This window comes from Odocoileus virginianus, unplaced genomic scaffold (assembly GCF_023699985.2).
Source record: "Odocoileus virginianus isolate 20LAN1187 ecotype Illinois unplaced genomic scaffold, Ovbor_1.2 Unplaced_Contig_2, whole genome shotgun sequence".
NCBI classification, from domain to species: Eukaryota; Metazoa; Chordata; class Mammalia; order Artiodactyla; family Cervidae; genus Odocoileus; species Odocoileus virginianus.
The window spans coordinates 2,589,622-2,612,970 of NW_027224319.1; the positions used below are offsets into that span (position 1 = coordinate 2,589,622).

The window sequence follows — 23,349 nt, forward strand, 5'->3', positions numbered from 1 at the left end:
AAATGTGCATATCCTTTGGGGCCAGCTGTCCACTCACCTGCGGAGAGCTGGCAGAGCCCCTGCTGAGTGTCCCTCCCTGAGCTGCAGCTTTTTATCTGTCTGTGAGCATGATCCTGGAGCACCCCAGGAGGGATGCAATGAGGACCAGCTGAAACCATGGAGGTCATGTATGGGCCTGGACCACGATCTGTGAGGATGTCCTTCACAGTGATTATCCAGGAGTGGTGAGGGGTTCAGTGACCTTCTGAGTCCTCCTGGGGTGGCGAGCCATCGGGTAAAGCCCAGGATGAGCCGGGGGACAGGAGAATGCTCCCATCCCTGCAGGGCCAGCAGGTGCAGGTAGGTGTCTAGCTACCAGGTAGCAGTCACCAATACCTCCCACCCTGTGAACGCAGCCCACGTGCTCTGGGCCAAGCCTGGGGAGGCAGCCTGCCACGTGGCCCCGATTACGGGGTGGGGAGCCCCAGTCCCAGCACTAGACAGCATCTGACTCTGATAGAGCTGGGGGTAGGGCGCACCCAGGGGTTCCCACCAAGCCAAATTTGCCTCTGCTGTGGCCCGAACTAGGCAATCTAGAGTGAAGATTTAGTGGAGGGGAGGGGTGGGGTGGCTTCCCCTTGGGCGCCACGGCATGACCACCAAGCCCCCAAACACCTGTGGGTGCCTCCGAGCCCACTGCTGGGAAGCCTCTGCACACCCTTTGCCCTGAATCACTCTCAGTGAGGCAGGCGGCGGGGAGGGTTGTCCATGTCGTGGCTTCATCCTCCACCGCCAAGAGGAAAAGGAACTGGAATCATCTCTCCTGCAGCCAGAAACTAAGGAGCACATTGACTGAACACCTCCCCATTCTAGAATCAACCTCTCTCTCTCTCTCTCTCTCTCTCTCTCTCTCCCCTCTCCCCCTTTGCCTCTTCTCAGCCCACATAAAGCACCAACCAAATTCCAAACTCATGACTGGGGGCCTGAGATCTCTCATTCCTTCTGCTTGTGTGGTTCCTTTACCCTAAAGGCTGCTGTTTAATCTGTAAAATGCTCACGGCTAACATAACCCCCCAGAAGCCCCCTCTCTGCGCCCTCAGAGAATCAAGAGAGACCCTGCAGCCCCCGTGGGTTTGCTCTTGCCTGGGGGGCCTCCCGGGCATCCCTGTACTGAGGGGCAGAGCCAGCTTGGCCATCCCCACCCCCCAGCTGACATGAATGTCTGTGGCCCTGTTGCGTCTTCATGGTGACCGATGTGTGTTGTCTGTTCTCTGTTGTCTGTTAAAATTCTCTGTCGTGTAGGTAAAATGCAGGATGGCAATGTGGACGCCAGCCAGAGCAAAGGTAACCCTTTTGTATTAACCTGGTCCCTGTGGCCCCTCCCTGCTTGTTCTAGGGGCCACACCAGAGGCAGACGTCCACGCCTTTGGGTGCCTGACGTCTCTGGGCGGAGGGGTAGCTGTGATCTCGTGGTACCAGGACAAATGGAAGCGGCACTGTCCACACTGCAGTCCACCCACAAGCCAGTGTCTCCGCTGCTTTGAGCTACATCCCCGTTCAGCTGAAGGCTTGAAGCTGGTTCTTTGGGATCTTTAGGGCAAGGGGTCGGGCTCCAGGCCCACTAGTCAGGGCTGTGCTGAAGAAGCAGGGTCTTGGCACCCGTGGATGAGGACACACTCTTCCACTTTTTAAGCCCCCCTTTGTCCCTTCTCTCTACTGACTACTTAATATTCCAGCAACACGGCCCAAGGACCAACTGGGCAGAGCCCAAGCCTGTGTCTTGTCTGAATGTGGAAAAGCCGAAGAGCCCTTTGGGGAAGGGCTGGCGGACTTGTTCAGGCCCAGAGGCGACCCCAGCCCATTCCTGCTACAAGTCCAGGGTGGAGCCGTGTCCCTCCGTGCTGTGTCCTGTGGCCCTGGGTCCAGGGTCTCCAGCAAGGAGAGGCTGACCCCCTCATCACAGGGAATCTGTGCCGGCCATGCGGGGGTCTCAGGCTGGGGAGTGAGGGTCTCACTGTGCTCCCCTGGGCAGGGGCGGGGTGCCGACACCCACACCCTGCAGGCTAACCTGTGGGTGTGCATGTCTGTGTGTGTGCACGTGTCTGTGCGTGCGTGTGTGTGTGTGTGTGTGTACATATGTGTGTGCTCTGCCCCCTGCAGCCAAACAGCAGGACGGGGCGGCCGCCATGGAGATGCAACCCCTCAAGAGTGCCGAGGGGGGAGACGCTGATGACAAGAAGAAGGCCAACATGCACAAGAAGGAGAAGTCGGTGCTGCAGGGCAAGCTCACCAAGCTAGCCGTGCAGATCGGCAAGGCAGGTGAGCGCGCGGCCCCGGCGGATGGCACGGGGCTGGGGGGACACAGGGCACGCAGGGGGGTCCCCGGGGCAGAGCCCTGCCCCTGGCTGGGCCTCGGCTACCTCATCTGCAAAGCTAGGGCTTGCATGAGATCCACCCTTGTCTGCCGCGGCAACCAGTCTGAGTCCTGATACAGCAGGCACCTCAGCTAGCACTTAGACAGGCACAAGAATGAAGCGCGGGCTCTGGGGGCAGCCTGCCTGCATTCTCGTCAAGCTCCGGCGCTGAGGTCTTGGGCAAGCACCTTCACCAAGCTCTGAACCTGTGCTCCCGGTCCGTGGACTTGGGCTCCTGTAGCCCCCACTTCACAGGTTGCTGTGAGGAGTAAAGGAGATTATTTACACGTACAGGCAAGGGTGGTGGCTGGATGCGGGCAGACCCTATAGGAGTTGGCAGTGCAGGCTTTATCCTGAGGACGCTGGGAGCCCTGGAGGAGGTGTGAGCAAGGATGGAGTTGAACTCTATAGTGACCACCCCAGCTGCCATGCACAGGAAAGACTGGGGAGATGGAGGGCAGTGCTAGGAGCCCAGGGAGAAGCCCCTTGTCTGAGCCCCAGTATGAGATGGTTGGATGGCACTGCCGACTCAGTGGACATGAGTTTGAGCAAACTCCAGGAGGTAGTGAAGGATGGGGGAGCCTGGCCCCATGGGGCCGCAGAGACTCAGACACGACTGAACAACAACACGAGCCAGGTTTCCCAACCAAGTTGATAGCTACAGGTGCCAGCTGATGATGGCCGCTCTGGCCCCCAAAGCCAAGCCCGGCTGCACGGTGAGCCCTGCCCACCCGACACGGTCTTGGCCTCCTCTCCTGGGTAAGGATGTGGCAAACACCACAGCCTCCCCACCTGGCTGCCTGCTCTTCCACGGCTGTCTCCCAGCTCTAATTATAGGCACCGCAGTGTGGAGAAGAGAGGCAAATTGCAGGCTTGGCCGTCTATATTTAAACTCAGGGGCCTGGTGACAGTTCCCGGCTGCCGGGAGCTTGGCTTCCCGCCCCTGCGACTGTCAGACATGGCTTGAGCTGGCTCTTCGGCTCCACAGCTGGCAGCGGGGGCGGGTGGCGATGGGTCCGGGGATTTCCTCCCTCCCCACCACAGGGAAGGCTCCACGACAGTGTGGTGCTGGAGGGCAGGGAGCAGAGCGGTGGGAAGCATCCCATGGCCTTCTCTGTCCTGGCTCATCCCCTCCGCCACTCAGTCAACCCTGCCAGGCGTGGGGCACAGAGTCGCACCCTGCTGGTTCACATCCCACCACTGCTCCTCTCCTGGGATGGATTCCCTGCAAGCAGAGCCTGAAATGGGTGGGCACGGGGTTTGGGGGGGGAGTGCTCTCAGGGGGAGACCTGGAAAGGGCCCGGCATGCCATAGAGCCTAGGAAGAAGCAGACCGAGCCAAGGTTTCCGGAGAAATCCCCGTCTCCACCTGATCCCACAGGGAGCTCTGGAGCATGAACACCTCTGCAGGGTCCGACCCGCGCTGCAGCAAGGCGGCTGGGCTTCTGGACCCCCGCGTCAGCCCCTGGATATTGGCCATCAGATTGGGGTGGGTGGACCTGCCAGGCACTTTTTGACAAGGAGACGCCAGTCTCCTCTGGCAGAGGCTGCAGATGTGGGCAGCCTCAGCTACACCCGCACAGCACTGAGGTGGACGGGGGTGGCTGGGCACATGAGCTGGCAAGAGGGAGCCGGGCGGGTAGCTACCTGCAGGCACTAATTCTCCAGGGCCTCCCTGGCCTGTGGCCTCGGGCACATCACTTCCCCTCCCCGGTGGTGGTGTTCAGTCACCCAGTCGTGTCCGACTCTGCAACCCCATGGACGGCAGCACGCCAGGCTTCCCTGTCCTTCACATCTCCCGGAGTTTGCTCAGACTCATGTCCATTGAGTCAGTGATGCCATCCAACCATCTCATCCTCTGTCGTCCCCTTCTCCTCCTGCCTTCAATCTTTCCCAGCATCAGGGTCTTTTCCAATGAGTCGGCTCTTCGCATCAGGTGACCAAAGTATTAGAGCTTCAGCATCAGTCCTTCCAATGAATATTCAGGGTTGATTTCCTTTAGGATTGACTGGTTTGATTTCCTTGCTGTCCAAGGGACTCTCAAGAGTCTTCTCCAGCACCACAATTGAAAGCATCAGTTCTTCAGTGCTCAGCCTTCTTTATGGTCCAGCTCTCACATCCATATGTGACCACTGGACTTATCCTCTTAGTGTGTTTGTTTGTTTCTTGTTTGCCTCCTCCTCTAGACTCTCAGCTTCCCAAGGGTAGGGACTCTCTTTACTGCTGTGTCCCTTGTTCCTAGAATAGGAAACAGTGTGTGCCTGAGTGAAGGAGGAAATAAGTGGTACCCTCTATACATCCAACAGTGTCAGAGCACCATGCTAGCAGTTCCTTATTCACATGCTCACTCCGCACCTATTGTATGTCCAACACTATACCTGGCAACTTATATGCATTCGTCGCATTTGATTCTTATAAAACCACATGGAATAAATACACATCCCCATTGTACAGAGGAGGAAACTGAGGCTCTTTGAGGATCAAGCCCGAAGGCCACCAAGCTGAGCTGGCATGTGAGCTAGGGCCTGCCTGACCCCGGAGCCCTTGGAGCCAAGGGTTGGCTGGGTCCACATCTCCCTTCCCAGGGCCCCTTGCCCCCAGGAGGCCCCCTGACAGGCTTCCTCCCACGCATGTCGCAGGCCTGGTGATGTCAGCCATCACGGTGATCATCCTGGTGCTCTACTTCACCGTGGACACCTTCGTGGTCAACAAGAAGCCATGGCTCCCCGAGTGCACGCCCGTCTACGTGCAGTACTTCGTCAAGTTCTTCATCATCGGCGTGACCGTGCTGGTGGTTGCCGTGCCCGAGGGGCTCCCTCTGGCCGTCACCATCTCCCTGGCTTACTCAGTGAAGGTGAGGAGCGGGAAGCAGGACAGGCCGGCTGATGCCACTGAGCGGGGGGTCTGAGGAGTGGCTGGCGGGCCAGGGCCGGGGGCTGCGAGGAGAGCTAAGTAGAAAGGAGTGGGCACGTTGGAAGCTCAGAGAGAGAGGTTGCATGCAGGAGCCCCGAACTCACAGACCTCCAGGAGAGCCACACCCTGGCTAAGGGGACAGCCATTATTCAGCCCAGCCAAGTGTCCCCTTGTAGTGATGGGGTCCAGTGTTGCCAGATCTTCACATTTTTCTAAGAGAAGCCAGAAGGCTGGACTTCATATAAGCTCTCCTGATTTTTAAACATTGACCGTCAGCTCAACTCTGAACAGTAAATTAGATGCAGATGTTCCCTGTACAGTCCTGTCTGACTCTTTGCGACCCCATGTACTGTAGCCCGCCAGGCTCCTCTGTCCATGGGATTTTCTCAGGCAAGAATACTGGAGTGGGTAGCCATTTCCTTCTCCAGGGGATCTTCCCCACCCAGAGATGGAACCTGGGTCTCCCACACTGCAGGCAGATTCTTTGCCATCTGAGCTACCAGGAAAGCCAGACCCACACCCATCCCGTCCCATCAAATGTTGGCCGAAGTGTGGTCATCACACAGCCGTAGGCCCCACTTAGCCGCAGTACTTGGGACTAAGCTTGGAGTTTGCTTTCTAAAGTTCGGAAGAGATAAGCCTGAAGTAAAAAGGATGTCTGGTTTTAGGAAAGCCCCCTCCTCTCAAGAGATGGGCTAAAAATAGAAAGTCTTAAAAGCATTTCAATAAAGGGCTTGCGCTTAATCGCTCAATCGTGTCCAAGTCTTTTGCAGGCCCCTGGACTGTAGCCCGCCCGTCTTCTCTGTCCATGGGGTTCCCAGGCAAGAACGCTGGAGTGGGCTGCCATCTCCTGCTCCAGGGGGTCTTCCCGACCCGGGGATGGACTCACGTCTCCTGTGTCACCTGCACTGGCAGGCGGATTCTTTACCGCTGAGCCAGCGGGAAACCAATAAAGGGCAGGTGGGCCCAGGAGTGCCTTGGGTCTGGGGGTGCTCCTGAGTGCCACCCTGATAACAGAGCCCCACGTTCCCCTGCTCCCAGGCCCAGGGCCATCGGCGGAGCCCAAACACGGGGATGTGAGGGCTGGCATCATCTTGTGAGCACAGGCATCTGACCCTCTTGGGGGCACTTCCAAGCCAGGTTCATCCCCAGATCCCCATACCCTGGGCTTATCACCTTGCCTCAGCCCTGTGGTTGCCCCAGCTTGGTGGGCAGGGCCCTGCGCTCCTGTTTCCCAGGGCCCCTAGGCCCGGATGTGCCTGCGAGAACAGAGGCCAGGGCTGTTTATAAACAAGGCATTCGCTCCGAGTCATTGGCAGAGCCGACCGAGGGCACGGTCAGTTTCCAAGCTGGAATTTGGGCTGGGCTGGCCGATGTAATTTCATACAGAAAAGACATCTCAGGGCAGTGCCAGGAAGTGGCAGGTCTGTGTAAAAGGACACTGTGCTTATCGTCTCCTTGTTTTGGGGTTCTCTAAGAAACTCCATCCCACAAACCAAAGCCCAAACAGATCACAACACAAGGCTGACCGGGGAGTCTGGGGTTGGAGACCTTGTGCTGCTGAGTCTGGACCCCATGGCCACCAGTGGAACTCAAGACCCCCTTAAAGGTCATAAATGGTATCGGGGGTTCACTTGCAGGCCTTGCTGCCTCTACCCCCGTAGTCTGTGTCTCTGGCACCTGTGCCTTCAGCTGCCTTAGGCAGTGTTACTTATACAGTCCCTTGATAAACTGAGGACAGCCCCCACCCGCCACCCAGGAGAGAGGCGAACTCTCCACCTTCTGAGCCTGGCCCTGTGCGTCTGACTCTTTGCGACCCCAGGGACTGTAGCCCACCAGGCTCCTCTGTCCCTGGGATTTCTCAGACAAGAACACAGGGGGTCTTCCTCATCCAGGGAAATGGATCCTTTACCACTCAGCCACCAGGGAAGCCCCACAAAAGCAAGTGCCAGAACAAGGACTTGAACCCTGGACCCTCAGACTAAACGTCTGATGCTCTATCGACTGAGCTATCCAGGGTCCACCAGCCAAAGAATAAAGGTGACACTTAGATCTTCACTCTCCGATAGAGACATGACATTTGTATGATGTTAAATTTCCTAGCAGCTGCATGAAAAAGACAAAACAGAAAGAAGCAGGTGGAAATAATTTTATACTGTACATTATTGAACCTAATATGTCCAAGTTATTATCAAGTCAACATGTAATATTCAATAATACACAAATGATTAGTGAGATTCTTACATTTCTTTTCATAATCAGCCTTCAAAACCGGATGTGAAATTTACTCTTGTAGCACATTTCATGGGCTTCCCTGGTAGCTCAAATGGTAAAGAATCTGCCCACAATGCAGGAGGACCAGGGTTCGATCCCTGGGTTGGGAAGATCCCCCTGGATAAGGGAATGGCAACCCACTCCAGTATTCTCACCTGGAAAATCCCATGGACTGGGGAGCCTGGTGGGTTACAGTCTGTGGGGTCGCAAAGAGTCGACAGCAACTAAACAACAACAAATGGTAAGAGAAGCTACAGGAGCACGGAATTCTACCAGTTTTCATTTTTTAATAACCTGACCTGCCAGGGACTTCCCTGGCGGCTCAGTGGTTAAAACTCCATGCTTTCAATGCAGGGGTGAAGGTTCAAATCCTTGGTCAGGAAAATAAGATCCTACATGTCGCATAACCAAAAAAAATTTTTTTAATTATTTTAATTGCGCTCCTTTTTTATCCTTGTTATAAAGAGTTATAATGAGGAGCAAGAAAAAGGGAATCAGATTCCTAGGCTCAGACTAGAACATCTGACTCAACCTTTAGCTAAATCCACCTTTTCACATATGTTCTTGCCAGTAGGGTCACTATGTCAGGAGGACCTGCAGTTAAGAGTGGTGGTTCCTTAAGAATCACTTTATTTGCATTATTTGCTTGAGAACCTGGAAGAAGCTAGGAGTGTGATGCTGGGAGGAGAGAAAAGAAGGTGAATATAAGACAATAATTGTAGAGTAGATTTCAGTTTTGTTATAAACTTAAAAAGAAAAGATATTGTTATGTAAGATACATCAGTGCTCAGTGGTAGAATTATGACTGACTTGTTTTTTTCATGTGTATCTATATTTAAAAGAAATTTGTGATTTTTATTATGCAAGTCATAGTATATAGTCATTGTAGGAAAATGGAAGCTATAGATTTTTAAAAGGAGGCAATAACAATCTCCTATAAATGTATCACTCAGAAACAATGACACTAGTATTTTGGTTTTTTCCACATAGTCTCCTATGTCTATTAATACATACATAACTTACACTTCTTCACTTCTCATGAAACCAAAGTGACCGTGAAAGCCAGGCGCCAGTGAGAGATGATACCTTTGGAAAAGAAAAAACCCATAATCAAATAAAGAACTTATTTCTGTTAGGAGGTAAAAGGAAAGTATCTGAAGTACTCAAAGAGGACCCAGCCTTCATTTACCATTCTTTTCGCTATCTTTTCTGCAAAGAATACACATTAATTGAAATTAATGAAGTCAGCTAATCAACTCTTCAGTGGCTCGAGTAATTTAAAAGGAGAAAGAGAGAGTGCTGTACACGAAAAAGGACCCCGATGACAGACGCTCTTGGGGCCCGGATCCTTTGCACTGGAGTGAAGCAGAGGGGCAGTTCCGCCTCATTTACTGCCTGTTCCTTGGTGCCCTCACCCCCGGCCCCAGCTCCCTGTCCTCACTGTGCCCTCTCCCCCGCCCCCTCCTGCAGAAAATGATGAAGGACAACAACCTGGTCCGCCACCTGGACGCCTGCGAGACCATGGGCAATGCCACGGCCATCTGCTCGGACAAGACGGGCACCCTGACTACCAATCGCATGACGGTGGTACAGGCCTACGTGGGCGACGTCCACTACAAGGAGATCCCCGAGCCCAGCTCCATCAACGCCAAGACCATGGAGCTGCTGGTCCATGCCATCGCCATCAACAGCGCCTACACCACCAAGATCCTGGTGAGTGGGCAGCCTCTGCCAGAGGGAGAGGCGTCCAGGGGGTGATGCAGGAGCACCTGGCTGGCGGAGCAGAGCGATTCGTAATTTTAAATCCTGCTGATGTATTTTGAGTGGTCAGATAGTAGGCAGTTGTTTCTCTTTGACCCAGCTATGATGCTTGCGTGTGTGCGTGCTCAGTCACTTTAGTCGTGTCTGACTCTTTGCAACCCCGTGGACTGTAGCCTGCCAGGTTCCTCCATGGAATTCTCCAGGCAAGAATGCTGGAGTGGGTTGCCATGCCCTCCTCCAGGGGATCTTCCTGACCCAGGGGTCAAATCCACATCTCTTATGTCTCCGACATTGGCAGCCTAACTCTTTACCACTGACAACACCTGAGAAGCCCCCAAAGTGAAAGTGTTAGTCACTCAGTGGTGTCTGACTCTTTGTGGCCCCATGAACTGTTAACCCTCCAGGCTCCTCAGTCCATGAGATTCTCCAGGCAAGAATACTACTAGAGTGACTAGCCATTGCCTTCTTCAGGGGATCTTCCTGACCCAGGGATCAAATCCAGTTCTCCTGCATTACAAGCAGATTCATTACCATCTGAGCCACCCATGGGGGAAAAAAAAAATTACTGTTAATTGTGTTTTTTAGATCCTATCATTTCCCTCCCTACAAAAAAAAAAATCTTTTTATTAGTTAGTTTCTGCTATATAATTACTCCAAAACGTAGTGGCTCAAAAGCAAGCTGTGTCTTTAGCTCGCAGTTCTGTGAGCCGGGAGCTCAGGCCGGGCTCAGCTGGCGGATGCATTTCCCCGCGCATCCACCGTGGGTCACGCGCACGGCTCTGCTGATCTTGGCAGGACTGTAGGCTGATCTGGGATGACCTCAGCTGGCATGGCTCATCTCTGCTCTGTGTGGTCCCGCCTCCTCCAGCAGGCTCGGCTGGGCGCTTCACGTCATTTTGCCGCGTCCTATTGGCCAACAGAAGTCGAGAGGCCTGTTCAGATTCAAGGAGCAGAGAAATAGACCCCATCTCTAATGGGAGGGACTTCAAAGTCACATTGCAAAGGGCATGGATTCAGAGAGGGGACTCACTGTGGCCATTTACACAGCCTACCACCAGCGACAGTGTAGTTATTAGTAATAGTAGGGGCATTAACTAGTTTTAATAAGAAAAAAAACGCTCATATTCCTGTCTCAGCCACCTAGAGTCATCATGCTAGAATCCCTGTTTGGTTCAGAAGCACAGGTTGCCGTTTTGTGATTAACCAGCATTTGGAGAAATACATACCGGTCCATCCAGAGCTCTGTCGGCTCCCAGATGCAGGACATTCCTGCAGACCGAGTGTCTGAGAGGACAGCCGAGCTTTTCTGCCTGCCCTGCCAATGTGGCCTGGCTCTGACCTCTCCTTCTGCCGCTGAGCTAGCCTGAACCTTCGGGATCAGACTGGGCTGCCAAGTGCCAGAGCGTGAGTCAGCAGCCAAGGGCCAAGGGTTGGGGGCAGGGGGCGGGGGGGGGGGGGGGTGCGTCGTCTGCTGGAGGGAGGCAGATTCTGCCTCCAGACACTTGGGGCTGCAAGAACTGTCCCGTCCACTGTGGCCGAGCAGCTGCCCCATCAGCCCAGAGCTGCAGGGCTGAGGAGGCAGCCCTGACAGGAGGAGAAAGTAGGTCGGGAGAAAGCGTGCAGATGGGTGATAAAGAATGCTGGGGGCGGGGGGAGTGGAGGAGGGGGATGCCAGAGATGACGGCATTTTTGTCTCCTTCCACCCCTCCCCCCACCTCCCAGCCCCGATCTGGGAAAAAAGGGAGGTGGGGCAAGGCTTTATTCTGTTCCTCAGGCCTTCCTAAAATAACCAAGATGCCGTTAATGATCTCGTCCTGTAGATGTTTCAGAGAAGGGAACAGGGCAATTCCCAGAGCAGGCTTCGGGCGGTGGGGGCGGCCGTGTGGGCAGAGCCCTGCAAGATGGGCTTGGATGAAGATGTATGTTATGCAATTACAGTTAAAAAAGGAGTTCTGGGATCTGCCAGGAGGGGCCACAGAACATCTCTGCAGCAAGAAGGATCTATTAGGCAGTGTTTCACAGTGCCAGTGGCAGAGCCACAGTTCATTTCCAGATGTGGTTAACTAGACGGTGTCCAGTGGCTTCAAGGACAGGGGTCCTCAAGTCCACCTGGGGGAAAGGGGTAACTGCCAAGACTGGAAGAAATCAGGGAGCTGGAAACTGGGATTCTTGGTTTGTAAACAGACCAAGTCTCTGACCTCTCAAGCACCAGTGTCCCCTTCTGTGCCTTGAACCCTGGCATCCTGGGACCCTTGCGCCTCTCTTTCTGGGGCCTCCTTGAAAGAACCCTGGCCACACGGCTCTCACTTCTGTGAGCTGATAGCCATCAGTGTGGAAGGAACAGCAGAGGCCCCTGGCATGACTGGGTGCTGGTTAAAGCCCACAGCCTGGAGCCAGACAGCCTGGGTCCAAATCCCTCACTAGCTGTGTGACTGCGGACAAGTTACTAAGCCTCGCTGTGCCTCAGGTTCCTGGGGGAAATGATAGGATTATTGTGAGGATGAAATGAGTTACTAAGTGGAAAGTGCTTAGCACATATTCAGCACTCAGGGTGGTTAGCATTGTTGTTTGTCAGCAGTAAAATCACCCATTTGTAGCCATGCAGAGGCTAATCAATAAATGAATAGGCAACAGAGACATCCGGGTTACAGAAGAAAGGGTTTTGCTCAAAGTTGGTGGCAAAGCCAACTTACAGATACCCTAAAACCAGCTATTGAGTAGGGTGCCCAGATTAGGTTCTTGGTCCTTGAAACCAGTCCTGCAGCATCTTTAGTACTGGTTGGTCTCAGGAAGGAAGGCCTGGAGCCCAGAGGGTCAGATTCACAGCCAATACTGTCAGCCATATGGAGAGAAGGGGCTCCCAGGGCCTGCCCTTGTAGTCCTAGAGGAATTTTGAGAAGCATCATGGGCTGCTCGGTCCAAAATGGAAGTCCAGACCAGGCTGGGAAATCTAGATGTGGGACACCTTTACCATGCAAGAGGAGATGGACAGGAAAGGCGCACAATGTCCCCACAATACCCACCAGCTTCAGCTGGGAAATGAGCCTGGCCTGGGAAACAGATCCTGGCCAAGGCTTGTTCTCCCCTGTAGGAGGGTGCCGATTCTTCTGTGTCTTCACGTGGTCTGATTGCAGGCTGTGTGCTCTGAGACACAGCTGAGTTACTTCCGCTCCCTCCAGCATAGGCTCTTGGGAAGTACTAGTTGGGTGGGTGACATACGTGAATTGACTGGTGAATAAATATAGAGATGTGTAATCAGTGAGATGAGGACTAGGTAGGGAGACGGATGGATGGATAGTTGATAGATGAGTAAATGGATGCGTAGGCAGATGGATGAATGTGTGGGTGGTGAATGGATGAGTGTGAATTGATAAGAGGCTCAGGATAGGGCTACCTCCATGTTCTACTTTCCTATTCTTATGGCAGCAAGAAGTAGGAGTTGGCCTTGGCCCCAGTCTAAGGCTAACACCCAGGCTCTCTTTGTACCTCCAGCATGCCGAGGAAATCTTTTCTGAAAGTGCCCTCACCTCTCTACTCTCCATTGATCCACACTTCCAAATTGACTCATGACTGTTATTCTAAAATATTAAAAAAAAGAAAAAAACTAGATGCATATTTGAAAGGGTAGTTTGTGTAGGTGTAATCTGCATGGATTTGCAGACCTTAGGGACCACCTGGTCCAGCCCCCTCACTTTACTCTGAGGCCCAGAAATGGGAAAGGACTTGGGCCAAGTCACCCTGTGGGTTTGTGGAGTTAGAATCCATATGTCCTGACACCCAGTCCAATAAGCAACGGTTAGGAGCTTCGGCTCTGAAGTCCAACAGACCAAGGTTGAAACTTTAGCTCCAGCACTCACCACCCATGTGACCCTGAACAAGTTACCTAACCTCTCTAAGCCTTTGCTTTCCAATCTGTTAAATGAGTGTACAGTTAATCATAGTCACTCGTATTCACTTAGCCAGACAGAGTGCTGGATGCTTAACCCATGTTGGCTTGTATGAAGACCTGGTGAAGTAGGTGATGTCACGTCTCCAACTCGTAGATAAGGACAACGAAGCTGGGAGGAGTTAAAGAGCATGTCCAGAGACGTTAAAGAACAGAGTCCCAGAGACGATGAGAGGCGGAGCCAGGTTTCAAACCCACGTCCGTCCAGTTCAGAGCCTGCACAGCTCGCCGCCACTCCATGTCCAGCTCCTCTGGCTGCGCACATGCCTTGAGGCAGTTCCCAGGGCTGCTGTGAGATCAGATAGGAGGGTGTATGTGTGGTTCCCAGGGTAATGCTTGACATGTAGCAGCTACTCCATCCGTGTCAGTTACTCTTATTACCTCCTTTATTATTTCTGAGCCTTAGCCTCCATAGCCTGCTCTTCCCGCCACTGTCTAGCTTGACCCTCCACATCCCTTCCAGGTGATCAAGGCCAATGTGACTATTTTCATCTTGCAGCTGAGCCAACAGCTGCAGCGGCAGCAGGTGTCCTGACCCAGGTTGCTCCTGACACCAGGGGGCAGAGTTGAGCCCAGAGAATCGTGGCGGAGTTGACCCAGCACTTGAGGAGGTGCTCTGGGCAGGGCCTCACAGCCTTGCCAAGGCTTGGAGCCCTTTTAGAGATGAGATGGTCTGTGGCCTGGGCGTTTCCCGGGCCACAATGGTGAGCGATGAGGCTGGGAAGGCTGAGGGCGAGCTGGGGCGGCAGCAGTTACGCCCTCAGTGGACTTTCTCCTCGCGATGCTCAGAATCACCCAGGCGCTGGCGGAGGATGGTGTGAGAGCGGAGGCTGCGGGGGGAGACCAGGGAACTCGAGCAGGAGGTTCCTCTCCGGGCGCCAGCCTCCACCACATGCCCCATCACTTCTGAGGACGGCGGAACTGTCTTCTTTCCACTCCTGTTTCTAATCACTGGCAACTAAACTTGCCCTCTGAGGGAAGCGACATGAATCATCTTTTAGTCAGAAACTGCTTCCCTGCCTCAGAAATCCTGGCGCACCCTCAGATTGGCTTTGTCGCCTCTAACTCACTGAGCGTCGAGACTTCTACTAGCTGCTTCTTCCTGTCGCCCTGCTGCTTCCCAGAGCCGCAGCTGAGCTCTCAGATGGAAATAGCTCCTTCCTCAGACTTTGGAGGCACCGCGCTTTCTTTTGGGAGAACGCTCTCCTTTTCCACCCACGTTTATTCTGTGCTCTGAAACCACCAAAGCGGACTTTAATTTTTTTATGAGACCTCTTTTAAAGTAGGTTGACATTACAGTTAACGTTTGAATTATTAAAATGAAGGTGGGCACTTGCGGAGTCAAACTGTTGGAAGTTTATGGCATATATTCTGGTAACATAAACTGCTGAAAGAAGAACAAATCTTGGAGTCCCTGAAGTGGTTTTGGAGGAAGGAGCAGAAGGATTTTCCTGGCAGGATGGTTTCCCTGAATAGATAAGGCAAACCTCACCAAGTTGACGCTTCCTAGGTGGTGGTAAAGAATCCACCTGCCAACGCAGGAGACGCAGGTTTGATCCCTGGTTTGGGAAGATTCCCTGGAGAAGGGAATGGCTACCTACTCCAGTATTCTTGCCTGGAGAATTCCACAAACAGAGGAGCTTGGCAGACTACGGTCTGTAGGGGTCGCAAGAGTCGGACATGACTGAACAGGCACTCACCTAGTTAGAAATTCCAGGTGCTACCCCATTCCCAAACTGAGGTGCCTCCATACCCCCAAGAGCCCCAGTAAAACCTGAAAGGCAGGAAGGATCTGCTTGATTGCATTTCTCATGAATCTTAGAACTAGAGCTCCTGGGAGGAGGGTGAAGTTGGGCGCTAACTCTAGGAAGCAGAGAGTCAGCCCTTGAACTCAGATCTAGCTCCAAACCCAGGGTGCAACTGAATATTCCAAGGAGCCTCAAACCCCCTGAGTCAAGCCAGTTCTGCGTTGGACTCTGGCCAGGACTGTGGTTCCAGAAGGCGCAGAAGACCCTGGAAGTGACTTAGCAGGGCCTTCAGACGGGGAGGTGGGACTGCCCTTCGTCCTGGTCAGTGAAGTGACGGCGCCTTTGCGTTGAATTCAACAGCTGTTCTGGTTCTGTTCGTTGGTTTTGTTTTTGTTCTTTTTGAAAAAACTATCCCTAGGAGAACACTTTAAAACAAGTAACCCAGAATGGGGGAGTCTGGTTTTTAACAGAACTGTTAATCCATGTATCCCACCTTCTTACTGTACGTGCACACACACACACACCCCACACAGGTGCCTGCACACACACACACACCCCACACAGGTGCCTGCACACACACACACACACACACACAGGTGCCTGCACACACACACACACACACACAGGTGCCTGCACACACACACACACCACACACAGGTGCCTGCACACACACATACACACACACCCCACACAGGTGCCTGCACACACACACACACACACCACACAGGTGCCTGCACACACACACACACACACACACACCACACAGGTGCCTGCACACACACACACACCACACACAGGTGCCTGCACACACACATACACACACACCCCACACAGGTGCCTGCACACACACACACACACACCCCACACAGGTGCCTGCACACACACACACACACACACACACACCCCACACAGGTGCCTGCACACACACCCCCACACACCCCCCACACAGGTGCCTGCACACACACACACACACCCCACACAGGTGCCTGCACACACACACACACACATCCCACACAGGTGCCTGCACACACACACACACACCCCACACAGGTGCCTGCACACACACACACACACACCCCACACAGGTGCCTGCACACACACACACACCACACACAGGTGCCTGCACACATACACACACACCCCACACACAGGTGCCTGCACACACACACACACACACCCCACCCAGGTGCCTGCACACACACACACACACACACACACCCCACACAGGTGCCTGCACACACACCCCCACACACCCCCCACACAGGTGCCTGCACACACACACACACACCCCACACAGGTGCCTGCACACACACACACACACCCCACACAGGTGCCTGCACACACACACACACACACCCCACACAGGTGCCTGCACACACACACACACACACCCCACACAGGTGCCTGCACACACACACACACCCCACACAGGTGCCTGCACACACACACACACACCCCACACAGGTGCCTGCACACACACACACACACACACACACACCACACACACACACACACACACACACACACACACCCCACACAGGTGCCTGCACACACACACACACACACACACACACACACCACACACACACACACACACACACACACACCCCACACAGGTGCCTGCACACACACACACACACTCCACACAGGTGCCTGCACACACACACACACCCCACACAGGTGCCTGCACACATACACACACACCCCACACAGGTGCCTGCACACACACACACACACACACCACACACAGGTGCCTGCACACACACACACACACACCACACACAGGTGCCTGCACACACACACACACCACACACAGGTGCCTGCACACACACACACACACCCCACACAGGTGCCTGCACACACACACACACACACCCCACACAGGTGCCTGCACACACACACACACACACACACACACCCCACACAGGTGCCTGCACACACACCCCCACACACCCCCCACACAGGTGCCTGCACACACACACACACACCCCACACAGGTGCCTGCACACACACACACACACATCCCAGACACACACACACACACATCACACAGTGCCACACACACACACACACACACCCCACACAGGTGCCTGCACACACACACACACACACCCCACACAGGTGCCACACACACACACACACACACACCCCACACAGGTGCCTGCACACACACACACACACACACACACACACCACACACAGGTGCCTGCACACACACACACACACACACCCCACACAGGTGCCTGCACACACACACACACACTCCACACAGGTGCCTGCACACACACACACACCCCACACAGGTGCCTGCACACATACACACACACCCCACACAGGTGCCTGCACACACACACACACACACACCACACACAGGTGCCTGCACACACACACACACACACCACACACAGGTGCCTGCACACACACACACACCACACACAGGTGCCTGCACACACACACACACACCCCACACAGGTGCCTGCACACACACACACACACCCCACACAGGTGCCTGCACACACACACACACACACACCCCACACAGGTGCCTGCACACACACACACACCACACACAGGTGCCTGCACACACACACACACACACCACACACAGGTGCCTGCACACACACACACACACACCCCACACAGGTGCCTGCACACACACACACACACCCCACACAGGTGCCTGCACACACACACACACACACATCCCACACAGGTGCCTGCACACACACACATACACACACACACACCCCACACAGGTGCCTGCACACACACACACACACACCCCACACAGGTGCCTGCACACACACACACACACCCCACACAGGTGCCTGCACACACACACACACACACCCCACACAGGTGCCTGCACACACACACACACACACACCCCACACAGGTGCCTGCACACACACACACACACCCCACACAGGTGCCTGCACACACACACACACACATCCCACACAGGTGCCTGCACACACACACATACACACACACACACCCCACACAGGTGCCTGCACACACACACACACACACCCCACACAGGTGCCTGCACACACACACACACACCACACACAGGTGCCTGCACACACACACACACACACCCCACACAGGTGCCTGCACACACACACACACACACACCCCACACACACACACACACACACACACACACACACACCACACAGGTGCCTGCACACACACACACACACACACCCCCCACACACCTGCACACACACACACACACACACACACACCCCACACACACACACACACACACACACCACACACAGGTGCCTGCACACACACACACACACACCCCACACAGGTGCCTGCACACACACACACACACACACACACACACACCACACACGTGCACACACACACACCACACACAGGTGCCTGCACACACACACACACACACCACACACAGGTGCCTGCACACACACACACACACACACCCCACACAGGTGCCTGCACACACACACACACACCCCACACAGGTGCCTGCACACACACACACACACACACCACACAGGTGCCTGCACACACACACACACCCCACACAGGTGCCTGCACACACACGCACACACACACCACACACAGGTGCCTGCACACACACCACGCACATATATTGCACTGCACACACGTGCATGTGTACACACACATACCACATCCACGCATGCACACACACCCACATGCACACATACACACAGTGCAGTGGTGAGCTCAAGAAGGTCCCCGGGGAGTCTGCTTTCACGAGTGTCTCCCCCGGGCGGTTCAGCCTGTCTGGCTGTCATCCAGGACACGCATGCTGACCTGGCCTCGGTAGCCTTCAGGAAGGTCCTGACTCTGCTCTCCTGCTCCTCAAGGCCTAGCTCCTGAGAAGCTCCTGGGGAGGCGGAGCCTCAGATAACGATTCTGGAGGCCAACATTCTGATGAAATCCCATCCCATCTGGCCTCCCGTTGGCAGCACTCCACACCCACAAACACCAAATTATTCATTTATTCATTCAACACATATTCATTGGTTACCCACAGTGGGAAGCAGAGATAAGCAAGACAGCCCTCCCCACCGCCCCCACCATGGGCTCTAAACCAGTCACCCACCAGTTACCTCGTTAACCAACTATCTGAAATGCTAGTGAAGACAGGCAGGGCTGCCGGGAAAGCATTCTCTGTGGACACAGAGCTGAGACCGGCCAGGGTCAGATCCTACTAGTTCAGCCACTCACAAGCTGTGAGACCCGGTCTCTCCAGGCCTCCCCATGCACCTGGGAATAATAACAGTCTGCCCCTAGGAAGCCGTGAGGATGTAACTGAAGGTGCGTGTTTAGTGCAGAGCTCAGCAAAGGGCAAGAGGCGTTGGTATCCGGCACACAGTCCTTGCTGCAACTGCCGAGGCTCCTGGTGGGCCGTCCAGGCCTCAGGGAGGCTCCTCTGCCAGTGCCCGTCCTCAAGGGTTGAGGAGAGTGGGCGAGGCCGCCAGAGACCACCAGCTAGTGAAAAGTCATTTTCTAATGTGTTTTCATGAGTGTCGTCCTGTGGCCGCGGCTGCAGCGTACTGTGCTATGTCTGTTGGGTTTTGAGGGACAGAGAGGGGGTGTTGAGGGTATTTTAATATTTCAGTAAAAGACACATAACTTAAAATTGATCATCTCAACCATTTTGGTGCACACATCAGTGTCATTAAGTACAGTCACATTGTACAACCGTCCCCACCACCCACATCCAGAACTTAGCATCTTCCCCAACTCTGTTCCCTTTAAACTCTTCCCCTTCCCTCTCCCCCTGCCCCTGGGACTCACCCTGCTACTTTCTGTCTCGATGAATTTGACTGCTCTAGGGACCTCATATAAGTGGAATCATACAGTATTTGTCCTTTTGTGTCTGGCTTATTTCACTTAGCATAGTGTCCTCAAGGTTCATCCATGTTGTAACATGTATCAGAATTTCCTTCGTTTTTTAAGGCTGAATAACCCTCCGCTGTATGTGTAGATCACATCTTCCTTATCTGTTCATCTGTTGACGGACAGTTGGGTTGCTTCTATCTTTTGGCTACTATGAACAATGCTGCTGTGAACGTGGGTATGCAAATATCTTCTCAAGACTCTGCTTTCAATTCTTTTGGGTATATACCCAGAAGTAAACCTGCTGGATTGTATGGTAATTCCATGTTTAATTTTGGAGGAACCTCCATGCTGGTTTCCACAGTAGCTGCACCATTCTGCATTCCCATCAACAGTGCACAAGGGTTCCAATTTCTCCACATCCTTGCCACCACTTGTTTCCTATTTTGTTTTTGGTAACGGCGTCCTCACGGGTGTGAAGTGGTACCTGCTCGCTGTATTTTTTTAAATCTCCTTTTTGAAGATGTTATTTATAACTTGCTGCCCTTCGGGTCATCATGCCTTGTTTCTGAGCTCCAGTCACTCCCAAGCATCCCAAAACAGGAGCATGAATTGCGCTCTCAACGTTACGCTCACCCAAAGTGAGCTGCACCCAGCACCCCCAAAGGGCTTGGTGCTCATACAGGGACATGTGCAGGAAGCAGCACTGCACTGGGGACGGAAGCAACTGGAGGCAGCCCCAGGCCTTTGACCAGTCTTTGCAGGAGGTCTTTGACCGGTAGCAAATCACTTCCCCCCAGGCTTGCCAAAACCAATGCCTTAACTCTCTTACAGACTTAGAGCCCTGGAGAGCAAAGGCTCTTGGGAAGTCCACAGTAATAACAAAACCTATGGGTTTGTTGAGATTTAAAAAAAAAAAAGTCAAAAGAAAAAAGGGGCAAGTCCCTACTTCTTAATAATACACGTAGGCGATTTCAGAGCTCAAGTTCACAGGCACAAATTGAATTACGGAGGAGCCAGCTCTGCCATTTGCAGCCATGGATTGTTTGAAATCCTTTTAGGGGAAAATTAAAATATTTCACAGAGGGTAATAAAATGCTGTGTGTTTGCAGGCATAACTGCTCAGCTCTCTTGGGCAAATAAGTAATTAGCCATTTTTATTTCAGTCCTCCGTGTCATCATCTTCTTTCATAAGCAAGGGGCGGGGGGAACCGTTGTGAAAGACATAAAACTCTGGAAATCACCAGAAGGTTAATTATAAAATTGTAAAAAAAAAAGTAAATAAATATGTAAATTTTCAAAGCACACATAACCGCATGCTGCAGAGACCAAGAAGAGTGCTTAATGTCTCTTTTCCCAAACATCAGAAAGAGGGAGCTGTCAGATTCTCCTGCTTTCAAGTCACATCCACAGAGTGTGGGAGTGGGGAGCCTTCCAAGGCCCGCAGTGCTGGAACCTAGTCGGATGTGGCATGGAGCAGGAGGGTATTCTCTGGCTGGGCCCACTGGCCCCAGGCCCCTCGGAGGAACCCGCAGCTCTGCCTTGTTCTACCATCCTTCACTACGGCCCACGGTGCACTTGAAGGAGTGGGTTGATTTTTTTCTCAGCTGGAAATCATTTACTCCAGCCTTTCCATGTTACAGGCGGGGACCCTGAGGATGACAGCTTAGGGTCTATGGCTATGTATGGTGAGATCAGTGCCCGTGACCCGCAGCACCTCAGGTCTGCTCCCGGGGCCTGAGCCCTGGCTGTGGAGGGGTGGGAGGGTGGCCAGGGACAGGTCCTGTTGCCATCTTTCCCCCCCCGCACAGCCAGCCCATCCGTGCCAGCATCCTCTGGGGTCTGCCTTCCTCTTACCTGGGCTGCTCGTAGGAGCAACACCAAGGAGGCTGACGGTGAGGGTTCAGAGGGCTCTTGTGCGAGGCTGGTCTGAGACCCACAAAGACCCACCCTTGGGGTGGGAGAAGGGACACAGAATGTTCATAGACGAGGTTCCTCTTCAGTGTCTCTCTGGGGTCTGCGTTTATCCCTGACTGCTCTTAGTGCTCCTAAAGCCACCTCCGCCTGGGTTATACAGGTGGTCTGCGTGTGTGGCGGGGGGCGGGGGGTGGGGGAGGCTGTGGGAGCTGAGTCCACCTGCCATGTGAACTTCCCACAGCCACCTGCTAATCCTACCATCAGCACTCATATGCAGCCTCTTGTGCGTACCTATTCACCTGTGCCTCTCACCCCCCACCCCCAAGACTGGTCTGCATTGAGCCATCTTGCAAACAATGAGTAAATACCTACTGGGTGCCGGGCTCTATGCTGGCCCTGAGAACCTGGGCAGGGGATGGAAGAATACAGCTCCTACTCAGAGGGTGACAAAGTCATTTGCAAAGACAAGGAGATTCTGTGCTGGTCCTTAAAGGGTGAGGGCAGTTTGCCTAGCAGGGCAAGAAACAGGAGCAGCAGGGCTGCGGGGACAGGGTGGAGAAACAACAGACTGTGTCCCAGCAGCCTCGTGAGGAAGCGGGAGGCACTGGGGAGATGTGGTCGGTGGTGTCACTGAGGCTCAGGGCAGAGGTTACAGTGTCCATGCGGCCCAGTTAGGAAGGAGCAAACCCCCAGTTCATCCCACCCTCCTCTTCCCCCACTGTTTCCACATGGCCCTTCTCCAGGTCTGTGTCTCTGTTCCTGCCCTGCAGGTAACTTCACTGGTACCATTTTTCTAGATTCCACATACATGCGTTAATATACGATATTTGTTTTTCTCTTTCTGATTTACCCTGTATGGCAGGCTCTAGATCCATCCACATATGTCCACTGCTATATGTAGAATAAATAGCTAATGAGAAGCTGCTATGTAGCATAGAGAGCCTAACTCGGTGCTCCGTGATGACCAAGAGGGGTGGGATGGGGTGTGGGGGGGCAGTTCAAGAGAGTGGGGATATATGTATGCATATAGCTGATTCACTTCATATATGGCAGAAACTAACACAACATTGTAAAGCAATTATATTCCAATTTTAAAAAAAAGAACAAACTAGTGCCTTAAGTGGGGATAACTCAAAAACTGAATGTTTATGAGAATGAAGCAAGTTACAGAAGAATGTGTATAGCCTCCTTACCTGACCTTTGCAACTTGTAAAACAGAACCCACATACAGACACTAAGTTAAACTACATGAAATTTCCAACGATTGGCCACTGTGACACATTAGCAGTTGCATTTGGTTCAACCTCAGTTGAAGTCACAAAGGATGTTACATTCAGAACATAGAATACCACCCAGCCGTGAAAAGGAACACATTGCTGATGCATGCAACAACTTGCATGAATAACTGGGGGACTGTGCTGAGTGAAAAGCAGCCAGTCTCTGAAGTTACATACTGTACCATTCCATTTATATAACTTGCACAACGTGGCAGAATTACAGAGCTAGAGCACAGATTAGGAGTGGCCAGGGGGTAGGGAGGGGGAAGGGAGAGA

The 23,349-nt window shown here is 53.4% G+C and overlaps 1 protein-coding gene across 14 annotated transcripts in view; it reads left to right on the forward strand.

The window, feature by feature from the left end:
* Positions 1-23,349, forward strand: part of ATP2B2 (ATPase plasma membrane Ca2+ transporting 2) — a 368,357-nt gene that overhangs the window by 309,315 nt on the left and 35,693 nt on the right. For 10 of the 14 annotated variants that reach the window (XM_070463331.1, XM_070463334.1, XM_070463332.1 and 7 more), the window contains 4 exons: positions 1,282-1,323; positions 2,140-2,298; positions 5,032-5,246; positions 9,050-9,292. In XM_070463331.1, coding sequence (XP_070319432.1) covers positions 1,282-1,323; positions 2,140-2,298; positions 5,032-5,246; positions 9,050-9,292 — 659 coding nt within the window. The remainder of the gene's footprint in view (positions 1-1,281; positions 1,324-2,139; positions 2,299-5,031; positions 5,247-9,049; positions 9,293-23,349) is intronic. The other 4 variants (XM_070463335.1, XM_070463327.1, XM_070463329.1 and 1 more) reach the window with 1 other exon arrangement.